The sequence below is a fragment of the Elephas maximus genome, chromosome 9 (assembly GCF_024166365.1).
Source record: "Elephas maximus indicus isolate mEleMax1 chromosome 9, mEleMax1 primary haplotype, whole genome shotgun sequence".
In the NCBI taxonomy this organism is placed as follows: Eukaryota; Metazoa; Chordata; class Mammalia; order Proboscidea; family Elephantidae; genus Elephas; species Elephas maximus.
The window spans coordinates 74281251-74308988 of record NC_064827.1 but is presented as its reverse complement, the minus strand read 5'-3'; the positions used below and the strand labels follow the sequence as shown (position 1 = coordinate 74308988).

Genomic DNA, 27738 nt, shown 5'->3' with positions numbered 1-27738 from the left:
GAACTGCTGACTTTTTGATTAGCAGCTGAGTTTTTAACTACTAGTCCACCAAGGCTCCAGGGAGCCTTTTTACACATGAAGGTCATTCTTCATGAATATTTGTCCGTTATTTATATACCATTTTCCCTATGGAAACCATGGTGGCGTAGTGGTTAAGTGCTACAGCTGCTAACCAAAAGTTCGGCAGTTCAAATCCACCAGGCGCTCCTTGGAAACTCTGTGGGGCAGTTCTACTCCGACGTATAGCATTGCTATGAGTCGGAATCGACCCGACAGCAGCGGGTTTGGCTTTTGGTTTATTTTCCCCATGAACCTCTGTCGGAGGTAGGTGAATATTACTAAAGTTCTATAAATACCATATTAATTGGAAATTTTAAAACAGAAATTGAAACTCATTAGAATGAATTCTTGTTTTCTCCGGAAGTGTTAGATATATACATATAACCCAGTCAAACCAACATCCAGTGCCGTATTAAATGACTGAGTTAGTTGTTATGAAAATCCTAATTTTAAGTTTTCTGGTAATTTGGAAAATTGCATTAAGGAAGAATTTTTGCATTTGTTCTGATCATAAGATTGGGAAAATATGAGGATTGACTTGAAAGTCATGAGTAAGGAGTTTGTTTTTGAGTTGGTATCTGTGTTTAGAGGTTAGGTGACGAACTAATCATCTTGTAAAAGAAAAGATATTTTTCTATGGATTATGGAGGTTATTGCTAGGAAATGTTCCACTATGTAGCAAGCTAAGTATACTTATTAAATTGCGGTTTCACGAATACTGTTGTACGGGATGTACGCCCACTCCAGTGCCTCTTTCTTTCCTTCCCACCCCACAGCAGTTTTGAGTTTCATGGCCTCGGGCTGTATGGGAGCTGGGAACCCAGAACAGGTGCCTGCCCGCTGGCTTGATGCTGCCTGCTTGTCTGCCTAGAGGCCATGGGTATGAAGGAGGCCAGCCCTGTGTGGCAGGCTGGATGTGGTGTCTCCTCCGGCAGGAGGAAGTAGTGTGTGTGGGGCAGCGCTGCCCAGTTTCCCAAGGCTGCCCAGAGACCCTTCTCTAGGAAGGGGACACTCTGCAGCCGTTGCCACCATGCCCACTGCCCCACTGCCTCATTAATGCTCAAAATTGTTGGGGTAGTAGAATTTTTCTTTTACTATTGTCTTCAATATGAAATATCAAATAACGAACAAGATAGTCAATAAGTGAGGACTAGGTGTACTTATGTATATTTTATAAACCAAAACCAAACCCACTGCCGTCTAGTCGATTCCGATTCATAGCGATCGTAGAGGACAGAATAGAACTGCCCCCATAGAGTTTCCAAGGAGCGCCTGGCGGATTCGAACTGCCGACCTCTTGGTTAGCAGCCGTAGCACTTAACCACTACGCCACCAGGGTTTCCTTTTATTTTATAGTTAGCCCTTTTGTGCCTTTAAGATATCATTTGCTTTTCTTTTTTCTCATTTTATATGCCAGTATATATTAACACTACAGTTGACATTTATTTAGGGCTTGAGATTGCAGTGGTAGAACAAACAGAGAAGGAAGAAACATAGTTTAAAAAATGAAAGTAGTACCAGAAGCCTTTTAGAAATAGCAATGTACAGGCAGTTCCCAGATTATGAACGAGTTCCATTCATAAGTCTGTCTTTAAGTAGTGTTTGTACGTAAGTCAGAACAGTTAGGTATGGTTTGTATCTACCGTTGGTTAGTCAAATGTTTGTTTTATAGTATATAGTATATAGTATATAGTATATAGTATATAGTATATAGTATATAGTATATAGTATATAGTATATAGTATATAGTATATAGTATATAGTATATAGTATATAGTATATAGTATATAGTATATAGTATATAGTATATAGTATATAGTATATAGTATATAGTATATAGTATATAGTATATAGTATATAAAATAGTATATAGTATATAGTGTGCCTTTCTATGCATAAAAAACAAACACTTCTAGATACACTAAAACATCTTTAATATCATGATATTTTACCATATTTTTATGCAGATAATGCATGCCTTCTACATTTATTTGCCAAGCACTTCCTCCCCCCACAAGATATTTTTGTAAGTGTTGCTATGTCAATTTTTTAAACACGTTTCTATAAAAAAATTAGCATAGTATGCTTATGAAAATACCTTGCAGGGGGAAGGAGCAGTTGGCAAACAAAAGAAGGCACATTTTATTTGGGTAAAAATATGGTAATAATAATAATAATAATAATGTTTTGATGCATGTAACAAAGTAGTGCCCATTTGTTTTTACGAGCCATCATATGTCCTTCCAGTCTTGAATATAATAGGCTTTACAGGGATTGGTTCATAACTACAAATGTGTGTAACCCCGGGGACTGCCTGTATATAACTACTTGTTACCATGTTTTTGCACAAATAACGTGTGCCTTTGTTACTGGAATAAGATTCTTGCCTTTCACTGGTCAGGAATGATCAGGTAAGGCATGTAGTTTTCCACAGGAGCAAAGCTTTATTGAAGAGGCTTGCAAGTGGAGACCAGGAGGGCCTAGAGCAGCTTACCCTCATCTCACAGAACAAAAGACAGGCCCGAGTTTTTAAAAGTTCTTGGGTGGGAAAAGATTCATGTTTATTCATAGGCACAGGCAGGGATATGTTAACTGAGGTGCTTGCGCAGCAGCTTTCCAAGATGGCTCCTGTCCTGGAGGCCTCTGGGATTCGTAGGAGGATTTATTATGGGGTGTCATGCCTGTACAGTCTCTCGCTCCCTGGGTTTGATTCCCTGCCTGGGGCTGTAGCCCCTCACTGCCCCTGGTGGAAGGTCACACAGCGGTCACAGGTGGATGTTCTGAGCATGTCCCTGGGCCTGGCCTTCTCCAGCTGCTTCTGAAAGGCAACTTCAAAGAAGTTTGCAGTCTGTTTTTAGATACCCTGCCCCATTGTTCTGTGGAATGGCTTTGTTTCTGTGCCCTGGCCCATTTCTCGTTACTTTGTTTGCAGATTTTGAGGCGCCTCTGTTCTCTGTCTTACTGAGTCTCTAGGTTCCACACTCAACCCCCTGTTACCTCCCTGATAGTATAGTCTATTTCTCTTCTCCTCTAACCACACCATTCTCTTCACTATTTCTCAAACAGCCACCCTCCGATCTCAGGGCCTTTGCTCCCTGTCTTACCTTCTGTGTTTGTTTGCCGGCTGTGGCCTCCCTCCTTGAGGCACCCTCACAAGTGCTGCCATGCCAGTCCTCTTCCATGTGTCATTGTAAAAAAAATTAGCATAGCGTACTTAATACTTCCTGGAAGGAGGGTGTGGTGGTAAACAAATGAAGAAAGTGCCTGTTGTTTGGGTAGAAATACAGTACTTCTCTCCAAACTCTTGAGCTTTGATCCCAGGTACCTGAAGAGGGTTTTCTGGTCTACTAGCATGATTTTTCTCTAAACTTTTGTCATCCTATATGTTTCTTGTATGATTTACCCTTTGTAAAAATTGTGTGGTGGAAGGCTTCTGGTCTCCTAGCTTCACAATGAGGAAGGAGAATCAAGATCAACAGCCCAAGGCTGATTTCTATGAGGAATGATTCCTATGCCTCCACCCTCCAATCTTTTTACCAGTTCTGACACCAGCCTTCCCTCCCACGTCATTTCCTACTTCTCTGCTGAGTTCATAATTCATTGCAATGGCCACACTGAACTCACAGACAGTACTTAAAATTACGGCGTTTTTTTAAGGAAGTAACAGGTTACAATTCAGGTTCAGGAATGCTCAGGATACAGTTCTTCAATCAGGATAGCCTCTTATCAGCTGTGCCTGCAGGCACACCTCTCCCTGGCCCTTCGGCTTCTGCCCCTGCGCAGGCAAGCGTTACAAAGCTCTTTTAGCTCTGCTGATAAGTGCCTGGAGGTAGCCTACTCTGCCAGCAAGCCTCTTGCCTGAAGGTTTCTTGGTCTGTGGGCAGGCAAGCCCGCTGCACCACCCTGTCACCCTCTCCTGCTGGTCTCCTCCCAGTCCCCTGCCTCTGCTGCCGCCATTTCTCTGCCACTGCTACTCTGTCTTTGGTGTTAACAGCTTTCTCTCTGTCTCTGTCTCTGTCTCCTGGTTCCAGGAGCTTCTTAGCACAGGGGTCTGGGGCCCAAAGAATGCCCTCTACTCCTGGCTTTTCCTTCTTGGTGGTGGTGGGATCCTCTCCCCTCTGCCTCTGGGAAGGCTCATTTTAAGCCTAGTGGGCTGGCAAAACTAATCAGTCCTCTTGTGAGGACCTTATTTGCATGGTTCTGCTCCCACAAGGGTGCCATGCATCTTATTTACATTATTAAAAAGCTATTCAGTCTTCTTGGTGGGCCACACGTACCTCATTTGCATAGTCCCACTCAATTAGTGGAAGTTACAAAGTCTATGGCTACAAGAGCCATATTAAGTAATTCACTGCATCACACCTTTCTTTGAACTTTATTTTAGTATTTGAACATTTTTTTTAGTGTTGAGACTATTGGTAAGAAAACAAGTATGATTTTTATGACCTATTTAGGCAGTTTTTAAAAGGATGTTACATGGTTATATTATTTATATGTGTTTATTCTATTTCTATTCCTGAACTTTAACATAAAAGAACTTTAACATAGCTGGAATAAATCCACTTATTAAGCTTTATGTAAAGGAATTTATATTAAAGCAATATGTAATAAAAAAAATTAAAAATTAATTTTTCCGTGCCTGATTTTAAATTTTTAGGAAGTGCTTCATTTATATGATACTCTGTCATTCATTCAGCTTATCAACAGCATTTATATATGCTATCTGTTTTTTATCTGTTACTTCTGTATGGGTATTCTGCTTTCTAAACCAGAGACCCCCTATGATTTTGACTCATAGCAATCCTGTAGGATAGAGCAAAACTGCCCCATAGAGTTTCCAAGGCTGTAAATCTTTACAGAAGCAGATTGCCATATCTTTCTCCTGCAGAGCGGCTGGTGAGTATGAATGACTCACCTTTCAGTTAGGGGTAGAATGCTTAACCACTGCGCCACCAGGGTTCCTACTCAGTTTTCTAACAGATTTAAGTTCTTGAAACCCCTTCCCTCCAACACAAACATACATACCATACTCTTTCACAGCCTTCCTATATGTGTTGTTTCTAGTGTCTGGAAAATGTACACAGAGAACTTCTTGTGCTTTATTAATAAGGGTATAATTGTTGCTTCTCAAGAAGCTGGACTATATGAAGAAGAACGTGGCATCAGGATTGGAGGAAGACTCACTAACAACCTGGATACACAACCTTGCTTGCTGAAAGTGAGGAGGACTTGAAGCACTTACTGATGAAGATCAGAGATTACAGCCTCCAGTATGGATTACACCCCAACATATTGAAAACAAAAATCCTCACAACTGGACCAATAAGCGACATCATGGTAAATGGAGAAAATCTTGAAGCTGTAAAGGATTTCATTTTACTTGGCTCTACTAACACGCGTGGAAGCAGCAGTCCAGAAATCAAAAGACCATTGCATTGGGCAGGTCTGCTGCAAAAGACCTCTTTAAAGTGTTAAAAATTGAAGACATCACTTTGAGGACTAAGGTGTGTGTGACACAAGCCATGGTGTTTTCAGTTGCCTCATATGCATGTGAAAACTAAACAATAAGGAGACTAAAGAAGAATTGATACCTTTGAATTATGGTTTTGGCGGAAAATATTGAATATACCGTGGACTACCAGAAGAACAAGTCTGTTTTGGAAAAAGTACAGCCAGAATGCTCATTAGAAGCGAAAATGGTGAGACTTCTCATATATTTTGGGTATGTTTTCAGGAGGGACCAGTCCCTGGAGAAGGGACTTAGTACTCTAGTGCTGCCATAACAGAAATATTACAAGTGGATGGCTTTAATAAAGAGAAGTTTATTTTCTCACAGTAAAGTAGGCTAAAAGTCCAAATTCAGGGTGTCAGTTCCAGGGGAAGACTTTCTGTTGGTTCTGGAGGAAGGTCCTTGTCCTCAATCATCCCTGTTTAAGAAGCTGCTCAGGCATAGGGATCCCAGGTCCAAAGGACATGCTCTTCTCCTGATGCTGTTTTCTTGGTGGTGCGAGGTTCCCTAAGTCTCTGTTTGCTTCCCTTTCCTTTTATATCTTGAGAGATAAAAGGTGGTTCAGGGCCTACCCCAGGGAAACTCCCTTTACATTGATTGGATCAGGGAGGTGACCTGAGTAAGGGTGGTGTTACAGTCCCACCCTAATCTTCTTTAGTGTAAAATTACAATCACAAAATGGAGGACAACTACACAATACTAGGAATCATGGCCTAACCAAGTTGACACATATTTCTGGGGGGACACAATTCAATCCATGATAGACGTCATGCTTGATAGAGTAGCCGGTATGTGAAAAAGAGGAAGACTCTCAACAAGGTGGATTGACACAGTGGTTGCAACAGTGGACTCAAGCATAACAGTGATTGTGAGGGTGGTGCAGCACTGGGCAGTATTTGGTTCCGTTGTACATAGGGTCTCTGTGATTTGGCACCTAACAACAACAACAGCATGATTGTTGCCACCACAAAAATAACATATTTGTCTGGTGCTTTTTACATGCATTTTCTCATATTTAATCCATACCTCAAACCTGTGTGATTGTCAGGGTAGGCTGTGTTAATACCAAAAACCAAACGTGTTGCTGTCAAGTCAATTCTGACTCATGGCAACCCCATGTGTTACTGAGAGAACTGCTTCATAGGGTTTTTTCCTTTTTTTATTTATTTTTATTGTTGAGAATATATACAGCACATACACGAATCCATAGGGTTTTCTTGGCTGTGAACATTACGGGATCAGATCACCAGACCTTTCTTCTGTGTTGCCACTGGGTAGGTTCGAACTGCCAGCCTTCAGATTAGCAGTTGAGTGCAAACCATTTGCTCTGCTCAGGGACCTTGGCTATGCTAATCCTGAGGCTCAAAGAAATACATGATTCACTAAAAGTTAGCACTTTCTGATACATACATCTGACTCATGGCAACCCCTTAAGTGTCAGAATAGAATTGTGGTCTGTAAGGTTTTCACTGGCTAGTTTTTCAGAAGCAGATTGCCAGATCTTTCTTTTGAGGCACATCTAGGTAGAGGCTTAATAAGTATTTGATGGATGGATGAATGAATGAATGGCTAGTTATTCTCATCCTAGTGCTGTTTGGATTACACCATAGCTCCAAATTTAGCTGTCTCCCAGCACAAGCGTTGATATATAGTAGAAACTAGAATGTTTCTTGACTAAGACATCTTCTGGCTATCATAAAGTAACTGGTTTGGATTAGCCCTCCTGACATTAACAACCATGAAAATGAACAAAATACATGATGCAACTCTTTCAGGCTTGGGCCGCAGACAGCACAAGACTGTGATCTCCAAGACAAGAGAAATTCCTGAACTGTGCCCCATGATTGTCCCTGCTGTGTACTTGAGAACAGTTTTCTAAACTGGAGTCCAAGCAGAGCATGGCGACCTAGGTGTGTTGAAGAGACAGAGACCAGAGGTTAAAACAGCTGAAACGGCTGGAATCTGCAAGGCAGGGCATCAGAGAAGAGAAAGCTGTGCAGGAGAGGTTCTCAGATATTTGTGTGGGGGTCACTTGTAAATTCTGGGGCTGTCCATGAGTGGGAAAAGACTGTAGAAGGCTGTACAGAGTGGCTGTCTCAGGGTTGAGAGCGGGGAACAGACACACTAGGGGATATTGCTGCTCTGGTCCAGTCAGAGTGGAGAGATCTCATCAATACCTGGGGCATCCATGTGTGAGGTACTAGAAAGACCATGCCCTAAAGCAGGTGTAAGAAGATCATGTTAATAAAGTCTTATTAAAATTACACCCATACCCATTCGTTTACATGTTGCCTATGTCTGCTTTCATGCTGCGGTGGCAGAGTTGAGTAGTTGTGTCAGAGACTGCATGGCCCACAAACCTACAGTATTTATTATTTGACCTTGAGTAAGGCCTAGTGTACAAGGAGGCCTGGTCGCACAGTGATTAAGCGCTTGAGTGCTAACTGAAAGGTTGGCAGTTTGAACCCACCAGCCACCCCACGGGAGAAAGATGTGGCAGTCTGTTCCTGTAAAGATGACAGCCCTGGAAGCTCTATGGGGCAGTTCTACTCTGTCCTGTAGGGTCTCTAGGAGTTGGCAGTAGGTTCTGGTCTAGTCTAGACCTCCCTTAACAATCAAATAATCAAACCCTGACAAGATCTGTAGGGAGAGAGAGTTTGGAGGCTGAGTTTCTGTCAGGTTAGAGGGGCTTGGGAAACACCTTAGGCTTTTCATAGATTTGCCCTTACAAAGAATTACTTGGCTTTTTGCTTAAAATTAGAATGTTTCTGGACAGTATTACTTCTTGTGGTGCTTTGGGACATAACAGTGACAATGATTTTTTAACTTGTTCCCTCTAAGACTTTGAATGTCTTTGGTTACTCCTCTGGTTAATTCTGTGTAGAAATATGTCTCATTCCACATTTTTTTTTTTTTAAAAGTTAGAATTTTCTTTGATGGGGTGATTTTCTTGCATCTTCTATCCAATATCAACATTTAGTTTACACTTAATAGTAACTTAGCTAATCCCTGAAAGCTAAGGCAGGAGCTAAAGTTTCCTGCTTAAAAAGACCGAGATCCCTTTGTTTCTGAATATTTTATCATACAGACATAATCTTAAAAATATTTTTTAAATTATAAATTGTTTCATAGACAAAATATAATAAATAACTGTGTACTCATCACACAGCTTTTTCACATCCTAGAGGCCCTGGGTGGCACAAATGGTTAAACGCCAAACTGCTAGCTGAAAGGTTGACAGTTTGAATCCACCCAGTGGTGCCTTGGAAGATAGGACTGGTGGTATGGTTCTGAAAGGCCGCAGCCTTGAAAACCCTATGGAGGAGTTTCATTCTGCACACTTGGAGTCACCATGGGCTGGAATCAACTCCACAACTAGTAACAAAAGTGTTTTGCCAAACTTGCTTTAGATTTTGTCCCCAAGAAATAACAGCACAGGTATGTACCTCCTGTGGATCCCCACTCAATCCTGTTCTATTCCACCCTTTCCCAGAGGTAACTGTGCTCCTGAATTTGTTGTTTATCATTTCTGCAAATACTTTTATACTTAAAAAACAAATACATAAATTACATGTGATGTTATTTTATGTCTTTTCAAGCTTTTATAAAATGCATCACTTTGTACATATTATTCTGCAACTAACTTTTTCAGTCAGCATTTCTTTTGAGTTTAGCCATGGTGAAATGTATCTCTGTAGCTCATTAACTGTTGTATAATAGCCTGTTTTATGACTATGTCATGTTTATATCTTCACCGTCTTGTTGATGGACATTTTAGGTTTCCAATATTTTGTGATTATAAACAGTGCTGCTGTAAATATTGGCGTTACCATCTTACTATATTTATGCATTAGCCTGTACGTACTCTATCAAAAATCGTGTTGTTACTTGTAGAGTATGCACATAAAATTTTTTGATTTTATTACCCAAGAAAACCCAAACCCAGTGCCGTCCAGTTGATTTTGACTCATAACGACTCTATAGGACAGAGTAGAATTGCCCGATAGAGTTTCCAAGGAGCACCTGGTGGATTCGAACTGCCGACCTCTTGGTTAGCAGCCATAGCACTTAACCACTACGCCACCAGGGTTTCCCATGATTTTATTGGTCGTTATTAAATTGCTCCCTAAGGTGGTTGTAACCTTTTACACTTCCACCCACTTTGGTTTTGTGCAATTACATAATGGGTTTTAAAGCAGCCATGTTGTGTCTGAAGAAAATATGACATTTGAAAACCTAATTGTACTACAAATAAATTGAAAGTTGGATTCCTAATGCATTTATTAATTAAAGACTATATTATGGAAATGTTTGGACATGTACTAGTAGAGAGAACCCCCATGAACTGTTGAGAACCTTTTATCATCTGTTTTCAATAATTATTGACATATGACCAATCTTACTTCACTTTTATCACCCCTCAGGTCCCAACTAGATTATTTTAAAGAAATCCCAGATATATAATTTAATTTTAAATAGTATGTATCTCTAAACGGTTTGAACTCCTTCCTTACTGAAACCTCACACAGTACCATTATCAAACTCCAGAAATAATTCCATAATATTTTCAAATATTCAATGTTCAGATTACCCCAGTTTGTTTTCTAGTTTTCTGCAGTGTTTAAAATGTGATTAAATTGCAAAATGTGAACTTGTAAGGAGTAAATTTAATGTCTTATGTGAAATGTGCATTTCTCGTTTGTCGTAAAATAGTATTAAAACAAGGGTAATCTTGGTGTGGCCTAGCCTCTTTAGTGTATAAATGAAGAAATTGGGGGTCAGAGAGGTTATAGAGATTTGTTCAAAATTGGTCAGCTCATTAGCAGCAGAGCTGGAACTAAAATGCAAGTCTCTTAGCCTAAACATTGCTCTTAGGCGAATTGCATTGTATATCCTATCTCATGTTTTCTTTTAGTCCATTACCTCTATGAGTTTTCTAAATCTAGCATGTAAGTATTTTTTCCAGTGACTTTTCATAATATCCATAGTATTAATCTTGTGACTTTTTTTTTTTTTTTTGAATCTTGTGATTTACGTCAGGGGTATTTTAAAAGGAGTTTCTGAAAGGGTTGAATTATAATATCAACATTTGCGCCAAAGATACTGAGCTGTTCTGAAAAGCTACTTGTCTTTTCTGACCTAGATACACAGTTTCCAGCTGTGACAGAGGATGCCAGAAAGAGAATGAGTGTTGGCATGAGTCTGGAAATTAAATTGTTATATTATTGAAGGATCTAATGTATTTCTTAATTTCTAGCACTGTGATATAATAATAAGAAAAATTTCCTGTATTGACCTAATCCTTGATGAATTTATGCTTTTTTTTTTTTTTTTTTTGGCCATTTAAACCCTATTGTAGTTGATTTTGCCAAAGTAAAAAACAAAAAGACTATTTGTTTTAAAATTGGTGGTTTTTTAACATTACTGCTTGTTTAAAAATAGATTGCAGGTTCTGAGGTCATTTTACAAGCCTAACTAATTAAGAGAAATAATCATGTCCATTCTGTCTCCAGATTTTGTTTCTTTGCCATGCTCTATTCTGTAGAATGTCAACAGAAAGTCTTTTGAGAATCAAAGGCGCTGTTTGAAGCTTGTTTACTAAGGTGCTGGTTTATCCTGCAGTGTTAAGTGTGCTGTAGTGGGTACAGGAGGACAGAGAATACTTAAACTGTTGTTTGGGGCCATATGCCCTTTTCCTTTTGGTCAGAATTGTCACAAAATCTGTAAATTCTAGTTTCATGACCTCTATCATAGTCTTTTGTTGTTGTCTTGTCAGTGCTGACTCATAGCGACCCCATGTACAATAGAACGAAACGCTGCCCCGTCCTGCGCCATCCTCACAATCCTTGCTGTGTTTGAGCCCATTTTTGCAGACACTGTGTCAGTCCATGTCATTGAGGGTGATCTTTTTTTGCTGACCCTCTACTTTACCAAGTATGGTGTCCTCTGCAGGGACTAGACTGAGGCATGTACAATTCTGGTGCTGCTTTATGTTTGATCATGGTTTCAAGGGATAGGTTTCAAGTTGAGCTTTTAAAGATCACTGTGCAAAATTAAATATACACTGTCTCTTTCCTTTGTTCGTGGAGACAGTGATGTGTGTTGGAAAAAATGCTGGAGACTCTGGTTCTAGGGACAGCACTGCCAGTACCTCACTGTGTGATCATAGACAAATCATTTTATATCTCTGTATATATTTGTACTCTCGTATTTTAAAAGATCAAAAAAGAAATTTACACTCTCCTATTCTTCATTACTTTCCAGGGCTATTGTGAGCACTGAATTCATGATGCTGTATGAGAAAATATTTTGAGAAATTTGAGTTTCTCCTTTTTTCTAGGTATACAACACTAATTCTGTCCTTGTGGATAGACAGCATTCTAGTTGAGGGAGACAGTAAACAAAGATATGCCAGTGGTAAATACTGTGGACAGAAATAGGTTAATAGGTATGCTGGGGGAGGGGTTGCTACTTTATATAGGATGATCAGAGATGGACTCGTGATAAGGTGACATTTGAGCAGATACCTGAAGAACTAGGAAATGAGTTATGTGGCTGTCTGGGAGAAACCAAGTGTAAAGACTTTGAGGTTGTAAGCAAGGATACCAGTGTGGCTGGAGCAGAATGAATGAGGAGGAAAGTGGTAAGAGATGAGGTCAAGAATAAAAAAAACCAAAACCAAACCCGTTGCCATTGAGTCAATTCTGACTCATAGCAACCCTATAGGACAGAGTAGAACTGCCCCGTACGGTTTCCAAGGAGCACCTGGTGGATTCAAACTGCCAATGTTTGGTTAGCAGCCTTAGCTCTTAACCACTATGCCACCAGGGTTTCCAAGAAGTTAATAGCAGTCAGATTACTAGGACTTTACAGACGATAATGTGACGTTTACTCAGAGATGGAAAGCCATTGGAAGGTTTTTAGCAGAGCAATGACATGACCTCATTTAGATTTAAAAGAAACGCCCTGAATGCTATTGCTCAGAATAAACTCTAGGTGAGGAAGCAAGATGACCAGTTGGATAGCAGTTAATTATCCATATGAGAGATGGTGGTAGTTTAGATTAGTGTAAGTAGTCAGGAGTGGCCAGATTTTAGATAGAGGTCGAAGGTAAGGTGATAGGATTTGATGACAGGTGAAATGGTGGGTTGTGAGGGGAAGAGAAAGGTCAAGGATGAGTCCCAGGTTTTTGGCATGAGCAATTGGAGGAATGGAGCTACCTTCTCTTGAGAGGGAGAAGCAAAGTTTTGTGTTTTTCTTTGGGTGGTGGTGGGAGAAATTTATTTTCTTACAGTTTAGGAGGCTAGAAGTTCGAAATCAAGGTGCCGGATATAGGGGAAGGCTTTCTCTCTCTATGGGCTCCAGGGGAAGGTCCTCGTTCCATAGTTCCTTGGTGAACTTCATGTGGTATAGCATCTGTCTTCCCCTATCTCTGCTTTTCTTGCATGGTTGATTAATTTCTTTTGTATCTCTAAAAAGATTGATTTAAAACACACCATATATGAATACTGTTTCCTGTCTCATTAACATAACAAAACTCATTCCCAAATGGGATTATAACCACAGGTATAAACAAAACAGAACAAAACAAAACAAAAACCTGTTGCCATCAAGTTGATTGTGACTCATGGAGACCCTATAGGACAGAGTAGAACTGCCCCGTAGGGTTCCCAACCACAGATATAGGGGTTAGGATTTACAACGCATATTTTTGGGGGATACAATTCAATCCATAACAGGGTGTTGGGTGTTGGTTTGTGACACATTAAGTTTAACATGCCTATTAAACATCCAAGTGGTTATGTTGAAAGTGTATTTGAATATAATTCTGAACTTCAAAACCAAACGCTGTTGGTTGAGTTGATTCTGACTCATAGTGACCCTATAAGATAGAGTAGAGCTGCCCCATAGAGTTTCAAAGGAGTGCCTGTTGTATTCAGACTGCTGACCTTTGTGGTTAGCAGCCATGGCACTTAACCTCTATGCCACCAGGGTTTCCAGGCTGAACTCAGGGAGATATAAATTTGGAAGTCCTAAGTGTATAGGTGGTATTTAAAACCTCAGGCCTGGATGAGATTGCCAAGGTAGTGGGTATAAGAGAATAAAAAGACGAAATTTGAAGGCTAAGTCCCGAGGCACCCCAGCATTTAGAAGTTGGGGAGATAGAGTAAAGGAACATTAGAGAAGTAGTTTATGAAGTAGGAGGTAAAGTAGGTAGAGAACTAAGAGAGTGGTGTCCTGGATGGAAGCCAAGGGAAGTGTTTCAAGTAGGGAGCAGTCAACTGTGTTACCTACGTATTACTTGACAGATCAAATAAGACGAGGACAGAGAACTGTTGACAGTGTTAAGCACCTTGCAAGTCCTAGGGGACATTGCCAAGAGCTGTTTCAATGGAGCATTGGGAATGGGAGGCTGACTAGGGTGGATTTAAGAGAGAGTGGGAGGAGAGGGAAGGGAAATTGAAAGTAAAGAACTCTTTCACAGAGTTATGCACTAAAAGAGGGGAGCAGAGAAATGGGCTTGCAGATACAGGGAGGTCAAGGAGGGCTTTAAAATATTTCCTTTTTGTTTTTAAGGGTGGGCATTATTACATGTCGGGATGCTGGTAGGAGTGATCCAGTAGAATGGGGAAAATTAATGATGCAAGAGAGAGGATGATTGCTAGAGTGATGTCCTTGAGTAGGCAAAAGGAGGTGTGATCTGGTAGGGTTTGAGTTAAGAGATTGACTTTAGATAAGGAATAGGGCCAGTTCAGCATTCTTCATCAACACTATAATTATGATGTTGGTGAAGAATAATTATGGTGTTGGAGAAGAATGTCGAGTATTCCAGGGCCTGCCGGAAGAAAGAACAAGTCTGTCTTAGAAGAAGTGCAGCCAGAACGTTCTTTAGAAGTGAGGATAGCGGGACTTCATCTCATTGTGGACGTGTTATCAGGAGGGACCAGTCCCTGGAGAAGGATATGCTTAGTAAAGTACAGAGTCAGTGAAAAAGAGGAAGACCCTCAAAGAGATGGATTGACACAGTGGCTACAACAATGGGCTCAAACATGGCAATGATTTTGAGGATCGCGCAGGACCAGGCAGTGTTTCATTTTGTTGTACGTAGGGTTGCTATGAGCCGGAACTGACTCGACCTAACAACAACAACAACAGGGACAATTTATTCATAATAGCAGGCAGGAAGGAAGAATATATGGGCAGATGCAGCAACATTGTTATTTTTTGCAAAATAGGAAGCAGAGTGACAGTTGAATGCAAAGAGGATGGCAGGAGGTATAGACATTCGAAGAGACAAGAGAAAATGTGAAATAATCATTAGGACAGTGGGAAAGTGAATGAACAATTTGATTTATTTTTTCCATGGGGCTCCTCATTACATCCTGGGTGGGTCAGTTCTTGGACTGTGCATGAATTTTAGCATCTCAAGGCACCAAATGCCAGTATGCCCAGGCATTGCGGTAATCAGAAAAGCCTACCTCACATGTCCAAAACTATCTCCCACCCCAGGGATGTGGTATCATCACCGGTTGAGAACTACCAGGAAGGAAGTTATTTTGGGGCCTTTTGAGGCTAACAATCATGAATTTAGAAAAAGACCAGTTAGTACTTTTTTGTGATTTTTTTTTTTTTTTTTTGTAGTCATATTCAGCTTCCAGGGATAGTGGTGTGGTGTAGCCAGGAGGGTTGCATTTAACCAGATTTGGGTTTTTGAGAGATGAGGATAACAAAGGGAATTGCTTGTATAAGCAAGGGAGTGATATAATGATGGAGTGATAATGATGGATTGTGTAGTTTCAGTTGATAAGGACAGAAGTGAGGACTTGAGAAAGGTGAGCGATTGAAAGGTAAGTAGAATTAGTGGATTGTAGGCCCTGGTGGGGAGTTGTCTTAGTTTTCTAGTGCTGCTATAACAGAAATACCACAAGTGGATGGCTTTAACAAACAGAAATTTGTTTTTTCACAGTCTAGGAGGCTAGAAGCCCAAATTCAGGGAGCCAACTCAAGGAGAAGGCCTTCTCTCTCTTGGGGCAAGGTCCTTGTCATCAATCTTCCCGTGGTCTAGGAGCTTCTTGCTTCAGGGACCCTGGATCCAAAGGACGTGCTCTGCTCCTGGTGCTTCTTTCTTGGTGGTGATGAGGTCCCTTTCCTCTCTGCTCGATTCTCTCTTTTATATCTTAAAAGAGATTGATTCAAGATACAACCTAATCCTAATCCTCTCATCCTGCCTCATTAATATCATAGAGGTTAGGATTTATAACTAATAGGATAATCATATGAGATCACAAAGTAGTGGACAGCCACACAATACTGGGAATCACGGCCTAGCCAAGCTGACATGCATTTTTTGGGGGGATGCAGTTCAATCCATAACAGGAGTGGTTATCTAAGGGAGGAAAGAAGATGAGACCATTGGAGGAAAGGAATAAAAAGCAGAGAGGCCAGAATTTTATTATACTTTAGATGAAGGTTTCAGAGCAAATTAGTTGCTCATTAAACAATGCACATTGTTTGGTGACATTGATCACGACTCCATGATATGTCAGCACTTCCCCTTTTCAACTTTAGGTTCCCTGTTACCAGCTTTCCTGTTCTCTCCTGCCTTCTCGTCCTTGCCCCTGAGCTGGTGTGCCCATTTAGTGTTGTTTTGTTTCATGGGCCTGTGTAATCTTTGGCTTAAGAGTGAACCTCAGAAGTGCCTTCAGCACTGAATTAAAAGAATGTCTGGGGGTGGTACTTTGGGGTTTTTCCAGTCTCTGTCAGACTAATAAGTCTGATCTTTTCTTGTGAGTTAGAATTTTGTTCGACATTTTTCTCCAGCTCTGTCTGGGACCCCCTATTGTGATCCCTGCAGGGCAGTCAACGTGGCGGTAGCTGGGCACCATCTAATTGTGCTGGACTGAGAGGCCAGAATTTTAGAATGGTCATTTATGTGGTTATTGAAATCACTAAGAATTACACCATGAGTAGAGTTGATAGTGGGTCAGTGAGCTAAGTACTAAAATCCCGAAGGAAGTGGGTAGGGGATTAACCTAATATGGGTGAAATAAGTCAAGTAAATAATGGAAGTTGTGCTCATGAAGGAAGGGTCAGAAATTCTCTAAGTGCTGCATGCACTGTGATGATGGCTGCCATAGAAATATATGGGCAGAGATGGTGACCTCTCAGATGAAACCCCCTGGAGTCTGCAGGTGTGGCACTCTCTAAGGAAAGATAATTTTAGGGTTGAATTCAAATTTTTATTGAGCCTCTCCTGTTTGCAGGGCACTGTATTAGATGTTGTGGAGTTAAAGGTAAGTCATTTCATTGAGGAACATATGATAAGAATAGCTAAAACTGAGTAATCTAGAAGTCATTAAGGAAGTTGAAAAAGTGCTGGGTGGTTCAAAGGAGGAAGAAATTAAACTTAGGTATTAGGTAAAGCTTCACGGAGGGATAGATTTGAGATGGGCATTTGATGAGTAGGACAGTGACAAATTGTGATGGAGTAGGAGTTGAACACTAGGTAAGGGAATGGTGTAATTTACAGCTTAGTGGTAGTACATTGCAAAGTGCACCCAGAAAGAGTCATTATTCCTGTTTTGGCTTTTGAAACTACAATGGTGAGAGAAATGACTGGGAAAGAATTACATTAGCACTGAGTATCTAAGTGGAATGTTAGTTTGTAAGGTAATGACTAGTCATTGAAATTTTCGAAGGGAGAATGACATTTTCAGGGTACAATTTTTCCCAAAGATAGGCTGCACTGAGGATAGAATAATATAAGAGAGGATAAGTTCCTACATGGTAAAATTACTTTATACAATAGTATACGAGACTTGCAAGTATAGGCATCTTTGAATTAAAAACATACATAGTAAAATGAGACTAAAACCTCAGGATTTCCACCCTCACTCATTCTGTATCCCTTTTTCTGTTTTTATTCACGGGTCTTCCCTTTTTTAATAAGTTTTCTTTATTTGGCTTTTAGGCACAGTCTTAGTTTTCTTCCTACCCTTCAGGCCACTTCTTTTCTGACTGTAGTTGTGCATCTTCCTCCTGCTCCTTCCTCTTCATTGGTTTACTGGTTACCTTGGTGATCTCTTCAAGTCTTTTGATTTTACATATTCCTTATATGCTGGAGACTCCCTAATTCATATCCCTAATCAGACTTCTCTGGCTACATATTAGATACCTAATGAACATCTCAAACTCAACATGTCCAAAACTGAATTCCTGATCTCCCGCAAAAAACTTGCTTACTTTGCACCTTCCCTAAATAAGTTGCTGACAACACCATGCGTTTATTTGCTCAAACCTAAAACCTTGAAGTCGTCCTTGTTGCCTCCGTCCTCTCATTCCCCACATTCAGTTTGCTAGGAAGTGTCCTATCAGCTTTACCATCAGAATATGATCACTTCCTCACCTCCTCGATGGCCGCCATCCTTGCCTAAGCCACCCTTATCTCATCAGGATTATCCCAGTAACCTCCTAGGTGATCTCTTTGCTTTCACCCTTGCCCTCCCTACAGTGTATTTCAACATAGTAATCATACTGGTCTTTTTAACATACCAGTCAAATCTTGTTACTTAATCTGGTCAGAATCCTCTAAGGACTGTCTGTCTCAGTTGGAGTCAAAGCCACAGTTTTAGGGGTTGACAAATTCATGGGTCACATTTGGCCCACTGCTGGTTTTTGTGTGACCTGCAGGCTACGTATGGTTTTTACATTTTTAAATGACTAGAAGTCGAAAGAATATTTTGTGAAGTGAAAATTATATACAATTAAAATTTTATTTTAATGAATAATTAAAATAATTGTTCTCCATGAATTTTCTGGAGCACATTCATACCCATTTGTTTATGTACTGTCTGTGGCTACTTTTGCACTACAAAGGCAGAGTTGAATAGTTGGGAAGAGACCTTATGGCCCAGGAAGCCTAAAATATTTACTGTCTGGCCCTTTAAAGAAAAAATTTGTTGACCTCCACCCTATAATAATGCCCCTCCCTCCACCTCTCTGTTTTCTGCCTTCATCTCCTATTACTTCCTTTCTACCCCAGCACTTTACTCCAGCCTCAATGGCCTCATCACTGTTCCTCCAGCTAACCAGGCACACCCTTCCTTAGACCAAACCAAACCCAGTGCTGTCAAGTCGATTCTCATAGTGGCCCTATAGGATAGAGTAGAACTGCCCCCATAGAGTTTCCAAGGCTATAAATCTTCATGGAAGCAGACTGCCACATCTTTCTCCCGCAGAGATGCTGGTGGGTTCAAACCACTAATTGTTCAGTTAACAGCTGAGTCCTTTAATCACTGTGCCACCTGGGCTCCTTCCTTCTCTCTTTGTTGGGGCCTTGCTTTTGTTCTTTTCCTTGCCAGGAATGCTCATTCCATATATATCTGCATGACTGACTCCCGCAACCATCTTTGGTCAGATGTTACCTTCTCAATAAGGCCAGACCATCCTGTTTCAAATTATATTCTTCTTCCACATATAACCTACGTGCATGTTCGTTTTTTAGCACTTCACACTTTCTGACATGCTATTTACTTTACGTATATTTATTGTTTTTGGTGTTTTCCTCTTCTGGGCTTAAACCATAAGGGCTGAGATTTTGTCTCATTTGTTCATGGATGTATCCTAGAACAGTGCCTGGCACATTGTAGGTAGTCAATAAATACTTGTTTAAATGCGTTGTTATTGGTTCTTTATCAGATGAGTCATCTCATTGACTAAAACGTTGCTCTGTTGTCCATAGCAACCAGCCTCATGGTTGAATCTCAAGGTATGGTAAGAGATTAAACCAAAAAACACCAAAACTATTGCCGTCGAGTCGATTCCGACTCATAGTGACCCTATATGAGTTAAGGGATTGGGAAGGACTAAACAACAACAACAAAAAAGCCCATGCCAGCTAGTTGATTCCGACTCATAGTGACCTGATAGGACAGAGCAGAACTGCCCCATAGGGTTTCTGAGGAGTTACTGGTGGATTTGAACTGCTGACCTTTTGGGTTAGCAGCTGAGCTCTTAACCCTGTGCCACCGGGGCTCCTGGGAAGGGCCGGTGTCCATTTTTCTCAGTGTGGAGATACGTTTTCCTGATACAACCTCCTTTGATTGATTACTTGATAATATCTTTTTTATCTCTTTCTCTGACAGCAAGTATTCAGAAGTCATTCTGGTTCAACTTAGCTGGCTCATACAGTGTTTTTTGTTAGGACTGCAGCCGTTACATCACTTTGTACATACTGTTGAGAAAGGACCTTTTGGCCTTTGCCCGGCGTTGCAGAAACTTCGAATGGTATGGTGGGATTGAGCTTTTTCATCATTATTGGTTTTTGGATAGGGATGAGTAGCCACATTTTTGGACTAGGTAAGGATTTTATATTGACTATTAATGTGTAATTTATAGGTTTTTCAATTACGCTTTCCCTTATGTGCATTTTTTTGTATAAAAAATAAAGGAAATTTCTAGAGGAAAATACAGAAATTTAGTATTCTCTTTTTCATTACTATTACATGGAAATTTAATGCCAACATGTAGAGAAAGTTTAATTTGTTTGAAGGGACAGTGTTGAATTCGTATGTATTTGCTCTTACTTCCCTTTGTGTGTTCTGAGTTGATTCATCTTTGTATTTCCCATACTGCCAAGATTATTTCTTGATACCAAACCAAACCTGTTGCTGTTGAGCCGATTCCAACTCATAGTGACCCTAAAGGACAGGGTAGAACTGCCCCATAAGGTTTCCAAGACTGTAATCTTTATGGTAGCAGACTGCCACATCTTTCTTCTGTGTGGAGGGGTTGATGGGTTCGAACCGCTGACCTTTTGTTAGCAGCTGAGCTATTAACCACTGCTCGCCAGGGCTCCTTAGTACTTGGTACAGAGTAGGTAATTACTGTGTATTGGCGCTTAAATTTTATGTAATTCATCTTAAGGTAATGATCCTTTTGGGGTACCAGAGAGGTGTCCTTTTTAAACTTTATCTTGGCCATTTTTAATATAGTGGACCTGTGGTTATTCTTTTATAACGGAGAAGTTTTTGGGTGCCATTGAGTTGATTTCAACTCATAGCGACTCCATGTGACAGATTAGAGCTGGCCAAAGGGCGTTTTCTTGTTTTAAATTGTGCTTTAGGTGAAAATTTACAGAGCAAGTTAGCTTCTCATTCAAAAATTTACACACAAATTGTTTCCTGACATTGGTTGCAGTCCCCACAATGTGTCAGCACTCTCTCCTTTCCACCCTGGGTTCCCTGTTTCCATTTGTCTGGCTTTCCTGTCCCTTCCTGCCTTCTTAGCTTTGCTTTTGGGCAGGTGTTGCCAATTTGGTCTGGTATACTTGATTAAACGATGTTCCTCGTGTGTTATTGCTTGTTTGTTTTATTTATTATTTGTTCTATTAACCGGTTGCCGTCAAGTTGATTCCAGCTCATAACAGTCCTGTAGGACAGAGTAGAATGCCCAGTAGGATTTCTAAGGAGTGGCTGGTGGATTCGAATGGCCGACCTTTTGATTGCTGAAAGGTGAACTTTGCAAGTGGCTTCAGTTCTCAAAAGGGTGTCCGGGGGGCCATGGTCTTGCGGATTCCTCCAGTTTCTGTCAGACCAGTAACCCTGGTCTTTTTTATGGATTTGAATTTTGTTTTACATTTTTCTGTTATTCTGTCTGGGATCCCTGTCAGAGTGGCTGATGGTGGTAGCCAGGCGCCACCTAGTTCTTCTGGGCTCGGGCTGGTGGAGGCTGCGGTTCATGTGGTCCTTTAGTCCTTTGGATGAATATTTTCCTTATGTCTTTGGTTTTCCGCATTCTCCTTTGCTTTGGACAGGATGAGACCAATAGATTTATCTTAGATGGCTGCTTGCAAGCTTTTAAGACTCCAGATGCTACTCACCAAAGTAGGATGTAGAACATTTTCTTTATGAACTATGTTATGCCAAGGGACCTAGATGTCCCCTGAGACCATGGTGTCCAGCCCTCAGCTCTAGTAACTCGGTCCCTCAAGATGTTGGGATATGCTAGGAAGCGCCTGTGACTATGCCCCCTTTGTGCTTTTTTATATATATGAATATATATGCTGTACATACAAATATGTATGTAAAAAAATCCACAGCCTAACCTGTATATGTACGTGGGTAATATGTCCTCCTTCCCCTATTCAGCATACGTATCTGCTTGTAAGTTATTATTTACTTTTACTGTTGTTGTAGGGTTGTATATACTATAGTATTTACTGGGGTTGCCTTTTTTTCCCCCCTCGTGTTCTTCTAAGCATCTTCTTTTGTCTTGGTCAAATTGTGCATTCTTCCCCTACATTGTGTATTGTCTTTCCCTTCACCAAAGTTAACAGTTGTCTACCATCTAGTTGGTGATTTCCCCTCCCCACCCTTCCGCTACTTCATAACCATCAAAGATTGTTTCTTTCTGTGTGTAAACCTTTTCTTGAGTTTTTACAATAGTGTTCTCACACAATATTTGTCCCATAGGGTTTTCTAGACTATAATTTTTACGGTAGCAGGTGACCAGGTCTTTCTCCCACAGCGTGGCTGGGTGGGTTTGAACCACTGTCCTTTTGGTTAGCAGCTAAGTGCTTAACTGTTGAGCCACCAGGGCTCCTAATGGAAAACTAGAAGCTAGATTTTTACAGAGCTTCTTTTCGAGAGGTGGCATATTAGCATTTTACCGTTTTCTTTTTTAAAATAATTGTTGAGCATATACACAGCAAAAACACATACAAATTCAAGTTTCTACATGTACATTTCAGTGACATTGATTATATCCTTCGAGTTTTGCAACCATTCTCTCTTCCCTTTTCTGAGTTATTCCTTCTACATTCACAAACTCACTGCCCCCCTAAGGTTTCTGTCTAATCCTTTGAGTTGCTGTTGTCAGTTTGATTCCATATAGTTAGTTCTTAAAAGAGCATAATGCTCAAGGCAGAGCTTTTTTTTTTTCACTAGTTAAGCTAAACTTTTGTTTGATTTTAAGAAGACCTCGGGAAATTTTTGGTTTAAGGTTTAAAGATTATTTTAGGGCAGTAGTGTCAGGGGTTCTTCTAGCCTCCATGGCTCCAGGAGGTCTGGATTCCATGAGGATTTGAAATACTATTCTGCATTTTCTCCCTTTTGATCAGATTTGTCTGTAGAATCTTTGGTCAAAATGTTCAGTAATGATAGCCAGGCCCCATCCAGTTCTTCTTGTCTTATGGCAAAGGAGGCAGTTGTTCCTGGAGGTAATTAGTCACACATTCCATTTCCTTCTCCTATCCCTGACTCTCCTCCTTCCTTTGCTACTCCACGCAAGTAGAGACCAATTGTTGTGTCTTGGATGGCTGCTTGTAAGCTTTTAAGATCCCAGGTACTATGCAGTGAACTAGGAGGTAGACCAGGAGTACTGGTAACCATGATAAACTTTGGTCTGTATGCATTTGCCAGTGCTTGTCTTTTTATGGGAGACCTGGTGGCGCAGTGGTTAAGTGATCATCTGTTAACCAAAAGGTCGGCGGTTTGAACCCATTAGCCACTTCCTGGGAAAAAGATGTGGCAAACTGCTTCTGTAAAGATTACAGCCTTAGATACCCTGTGGGGCAGTTCTACCCTGTCCCTTTGGGTCACTATGAGTCGGAAGCGACTTGACAGCAACAAGTTTGCTTTGGGTGGTGTCTTTTATATAAGCGAGGTCATACAATATTTGTCCGTTTATAGTTAACGTATTTCACTCAGCATAATGTCTTCAAGCCCCATCTATACTGTGTATATCTAGAAGTGGAATTGTTGGGTCATATGCTAGTTCTATTTTTAGTTTTTTGAGGAACCGCCACACTGTTTTCCACAATGGCTGTACCATTTTGCATTCCTACCAGTAATGGATAAGGGTTCCAATTTGCCCACATTCTCGCCATCATTTGCTATTTCTGTTTTTTTATTTTTACTTTTAAATCTTAGCCATCCTAGTGGTAGTGAAATGGTAAGTATTTCATTGTGGCTTTGATTTGCATTGCTCTGATGACCAATGATGTTAAGCATCTTTTCATATGTTTGGTGGCTATTTGAATGCCCTTTTTGGTGAAATGTCTAGTCAAGTTCTTTGCCCATTTTATGATTAGGTTGTCTTTTTGTTGTTAAGCTGTTGAAGTTTGATATATATATTTTGGTTATTAGATTCTTATCAGATATGTGGTTTCTGAAGATACTCTCCTAGTCGGTAGCTTTTTTTTTTCATTTTTTTGGTAAAGTCTTTTGATGAACAAAAGTTTAAAATTTTTGTTCGGTCCCATTTATCTATTTTGTCTTTTGCTGTTTGTGCTTTTGTTATTAGATAATTGTTGTTAAAAGCTAGGCCGAACAGCGTTGCCCCTGCATTTTCTTCTAAAAATCTTATGGTTTTAGTTTTCACATTTATGGCCTTAATCCATTTTGTATTTGTTTTTGGGCATGGTGTGAGGGTTCATTTTTCTGCATGTAAAAATAGTATTTTTAAGAGTAAATAATTTCCTGGGGGCCACGTTGATCTGTTTGCAGGACATTACTTGGAATTTTTAATTAATTAAGCCTGTTTATGTAATTTTTGCCTTAATTTTTAATATTCTTTCCTTGCTGCATTTCAGAAAAAAAATCACTAAACATTTGACTAAGTTTTATAGTTTAAACATAGAGAGCATAGTCATTCTTTCACCTTTAAAGATCAGTTAAAAAAAGTGATAAGCATGTACATCTATGCCTATTCGTATACAATGCATCTGCTGCATAAAGCTGCTCTCACTAATAAGTAGATCATAGCTAACACTCTCCAAGCTCAGTTTTTCAGAAGAATATATACATATCTGATGTACAAACATTTTTATTTGACATTGGGAAATCGGAGTTTTGGTTTTTTTTTTTTATAAGAACTATTTATTGAGTGCGTACTATTTGGCAGATATGATTAGGTGTTTTTGTATAACTTGTCATTTAGTTTCAAGTAGATGTTATTCACCCCACTATACAGATGCGAAAACTCTGGCTCAGAGAAGTGGCAAAGTTGATACTTTAGTCCAGACTCCCAAGCCTGTGTGCTGTCTGGGCCACAGTAAGTAATTCACGTAGACGTGTTTTTTGAAATAGGTAAAAAGTTTATCCCTTAACAAAAGTATAGTTGTTTTAAAGCTGAAATAGTGTTAATTTTGAATCTAGGCTCTACTGTTTACTTGCTTTGTGATTTTAAATAGGTTATTTAATTTTTTTAGGCTTTGGTTTCCTTATGTGTTAAATAGAGACAATAATTGAGATTGTTGGGATGTATGAAGAACTCTTAGAACAGTACCTGGTATGTAGTGGGAGTTTCACAAATGTTAGCTATTAATTAGTAATAGAACAATTTTTCATTTTATAAAGGAAACTGAGACCCAGAGAAATTGACTTTCTGAGTTACATAGCTCTCTAAGGTCACGTAGCTATTAAATTGCAAAGTTGAGTTTTTTGATTTCAAGGCCAGAATCTTATCCACTAAGTTAACTATTTTTTAAAAAGGGAAGCTCTTTAAAAATGCGGTACACTTTATCTGTATCTACTTAGATATGGATAACATAATTTACTTTTTCTCAGTCAGATTGATAGAGTTGTATAAAAGATGCTAGGAATTGCAGCACTTGTGTTTCCCCTCCTTACCTTAATGTGATATGTGTAATGACCAAAGTACAAAAAAACCAAACCAAACCCACTGCTGTCGAGTCAATTCTGACTCATAGTGACCCTACAGGACAGAGTGGAAGTGCCTTATAGGGTTTCCAAGGTTGTTAGTCTTTATGGAAGCTGTCCGTCACATCTTTCTCCCATGGAGTAGCTGATGGGTTTGAACCACCTACTTTTTGGTAAACAGCCGAGTGCTTAACCGGTGCACCAGGGCTCCTTAATGAGCAAAGTAAAAGTCATTTAGTTATATACTTTTTTTTTTTTAATTAAGCTTTAGTATCAGAATTTCGAACTGGTTCTGGTAGAATCCCTGCTGAGAATTTGCATTTCCACCCCAGATTTACTACATCAGAAACTACAATTTAACAGGATCACCAGGTGATTTTTATGTATACTAAATTTTGAGAGAACCACTGCTGTATTAGTAGTTCTCAGAATTGGTCCCTAACCAGCAGCATTAGCATTGCCTGGGAACTTGTTGAAATGCAAATAAATCCTTCCAATTGGGCAGTTCGAACCCCCTGCTGAGAATTTGCATTGATTAGAATATTATTTCAAGTGAATTTTGTAAACCGGAGTTAGGGAAGTTGATTACAGGCTATGCATAGGGTTGCCTGTAGGCCACAGCTGAAAACCATGTAATTGTGGGTCTGTGTTTTTATCTGAAGGATTGAGGAGAGTTGAACGTCACACTGTAACTTCCCTGGTCTCAAAAATTCAAAAGGAATTTCTTTAAGAGAATAACTGATAGAATTAGGAAACTATTATTGGGAATAATCAGAGGGGTTCCCCTATCAATTTAAAGGAAAGGTATTTAGATGAAGAGGAAGCTATTTTCCTTGTGAGTTTATATAATAAAAACCACACCAAACCTGTTGCCATTGAGTCGATTCGGACTCTGTAGCGACCCTATAGGTCAGAGTGTAGGATTGCCCCACAGGGTTTCCAACGAGCGCCTGGTAGATACGAACTGCTGACCTTTGGGTTAGCAGGCGTAGCTCTTAACCACTATACCACCAGGGTTTCCAAGAGTTTATATGATATGTGCTATAAATTACCCTTTGATATCCATGTAGTTAAAGCATCTGTTGTGCTTTCATGTTGTTTTTTGTTCTTATTTGTTTCAAATAGCTGAGTTTATAATATATAAGGATTTTATCAATGCCCAGAAGAGCTTACTTTTATCCTATATGAAATAAATTCTCATGAAGTTGGAATGGAGTGGGTAATGGAATGGTTAATTAAATTTCTGGACGGAAATATACAGTGGGATTCTGGAGAGGGACATTCAAGGCTAATGAAGTGTCAGGGTTAGTGAATATTGAGGAGCCTGGCATAACTATTAATAGGTTGGGGGAGGGGGAGGGTCTCTTGGAATTTAGAGGAAAAAAGTGAAAAAAATCCTGAATTTTAGGCCTAAAAATGGTTAAAGAACAAACATTATGCCAATGTATACTGTCTGTCTAATGATAATATCAAAAGGAAAAGTGGTCTGATCATGTATCATGGTTAAAACCAATGGTACTTTTATATTATCTGGTTTCTTCTCTACTGCATTTTCGGATAGGTCTGACTAATGCCAATTTCTGATGGAACACATGATGGTGAAACGTAAAATTGTTGCCACAGATAGTAGTATTACCTGTTCCACATGGTATAACTTGACAGAATCTGTGTCTGTGAATGTGTTTATCTCCACTGTAAGTCCGCCAGCTGCTATACTGTGGCTACGAGATTACTCTTCTGGCCCTACCATCTTGGCTTAACTTTACCTAGGCTCTTGGGCCCAGACCTTCAAAGGATGTGTTAGCTTTTTGTTTGAAACGAGATAGTTTTCTTCTATAAAGTTTGTTTGTTTTTAATAAACAACATGGGTTCCACATTCATATTTGAAACTAATTGTAAATTAGTATTTTTGAAAAGTTGTTTTTCCTCTTGTCTTGCAGGTATATTCCAGAGAACAAGTCTCCAAACATCTTTGCAGAATTGACTCTGAGCTGTCAGGGGACTCAGGCTTATGAGGAGGCTCTGTCACACAAAACAGTGTCTAGTGAAGACGACAAGAAAGAGAGGAAAGGATCGGAAAAAGAAACTAAAATACTATATAGAAAATCATGGTAGGTTAGTTTATATTTCCTTAATTTAGTTACAAAAGGTTCCAGTAGTCTAAAATTGTGTAAGTGTTGACAATGAGGGCAGGTGCAAAACAACAATGGTGTTAATTTTTGGCTCTAGTGCATCAGATGAAGACTGCTCTCTACTATTTAAGAAAAGCAAATGAGTTCAGATTTATTACGAGCCCTTTAAACCACAAGATGGAGCCCCATGAGCCTGTAGGCTATAAAGTATTAAAAACAAAGGAAGGGAATGCTCATGAATAATATTTTCTAATAAAACTGGCATGAGCAAACCAATACAAATTGCTAGGTTATCGTGAGTTCGAAATTATGTAGTTTTTATCTAGTCTTCTACCTGAAGTTCAGTTTTTCCCCTTGAAAAATCCAGACCCAACAC

The 27738-nt window shown here is 39.8% G+C and overlaps 1 protein-coding gene across 5 annotated transcripts in view; it reads left to right on the top strand.

Annotated features, from left to right (window-relative positions):
• The window catches only part of STRBP (spermatid perinuclear RNA binding protein), a 172673-nt gene that overhangs the window by 62662 nt on the left and 82273 nt on the right, over positions 1–27738 (top strand). For 4 of the 5 annotated variants that reach the window (XM_049894925.1, XM_049894924.1, XM_049894921.1 and 1 more), the window contains one exon: positions 27171–27341. In XM_049894925.1, coding sequence (XP_049750882.1) covers positions 27339–27341 — 3 coding nt within the window. In that variant the 5' untranslated portion in view covers positions 27171–27338. Of the gene's footprint in view, positions 1–24455; positions 24623–27170; positions 27342–27738 lie in introns of those variants that run through there. The other variant, XM_049894923.1, reaches the window with a different exon arrangement.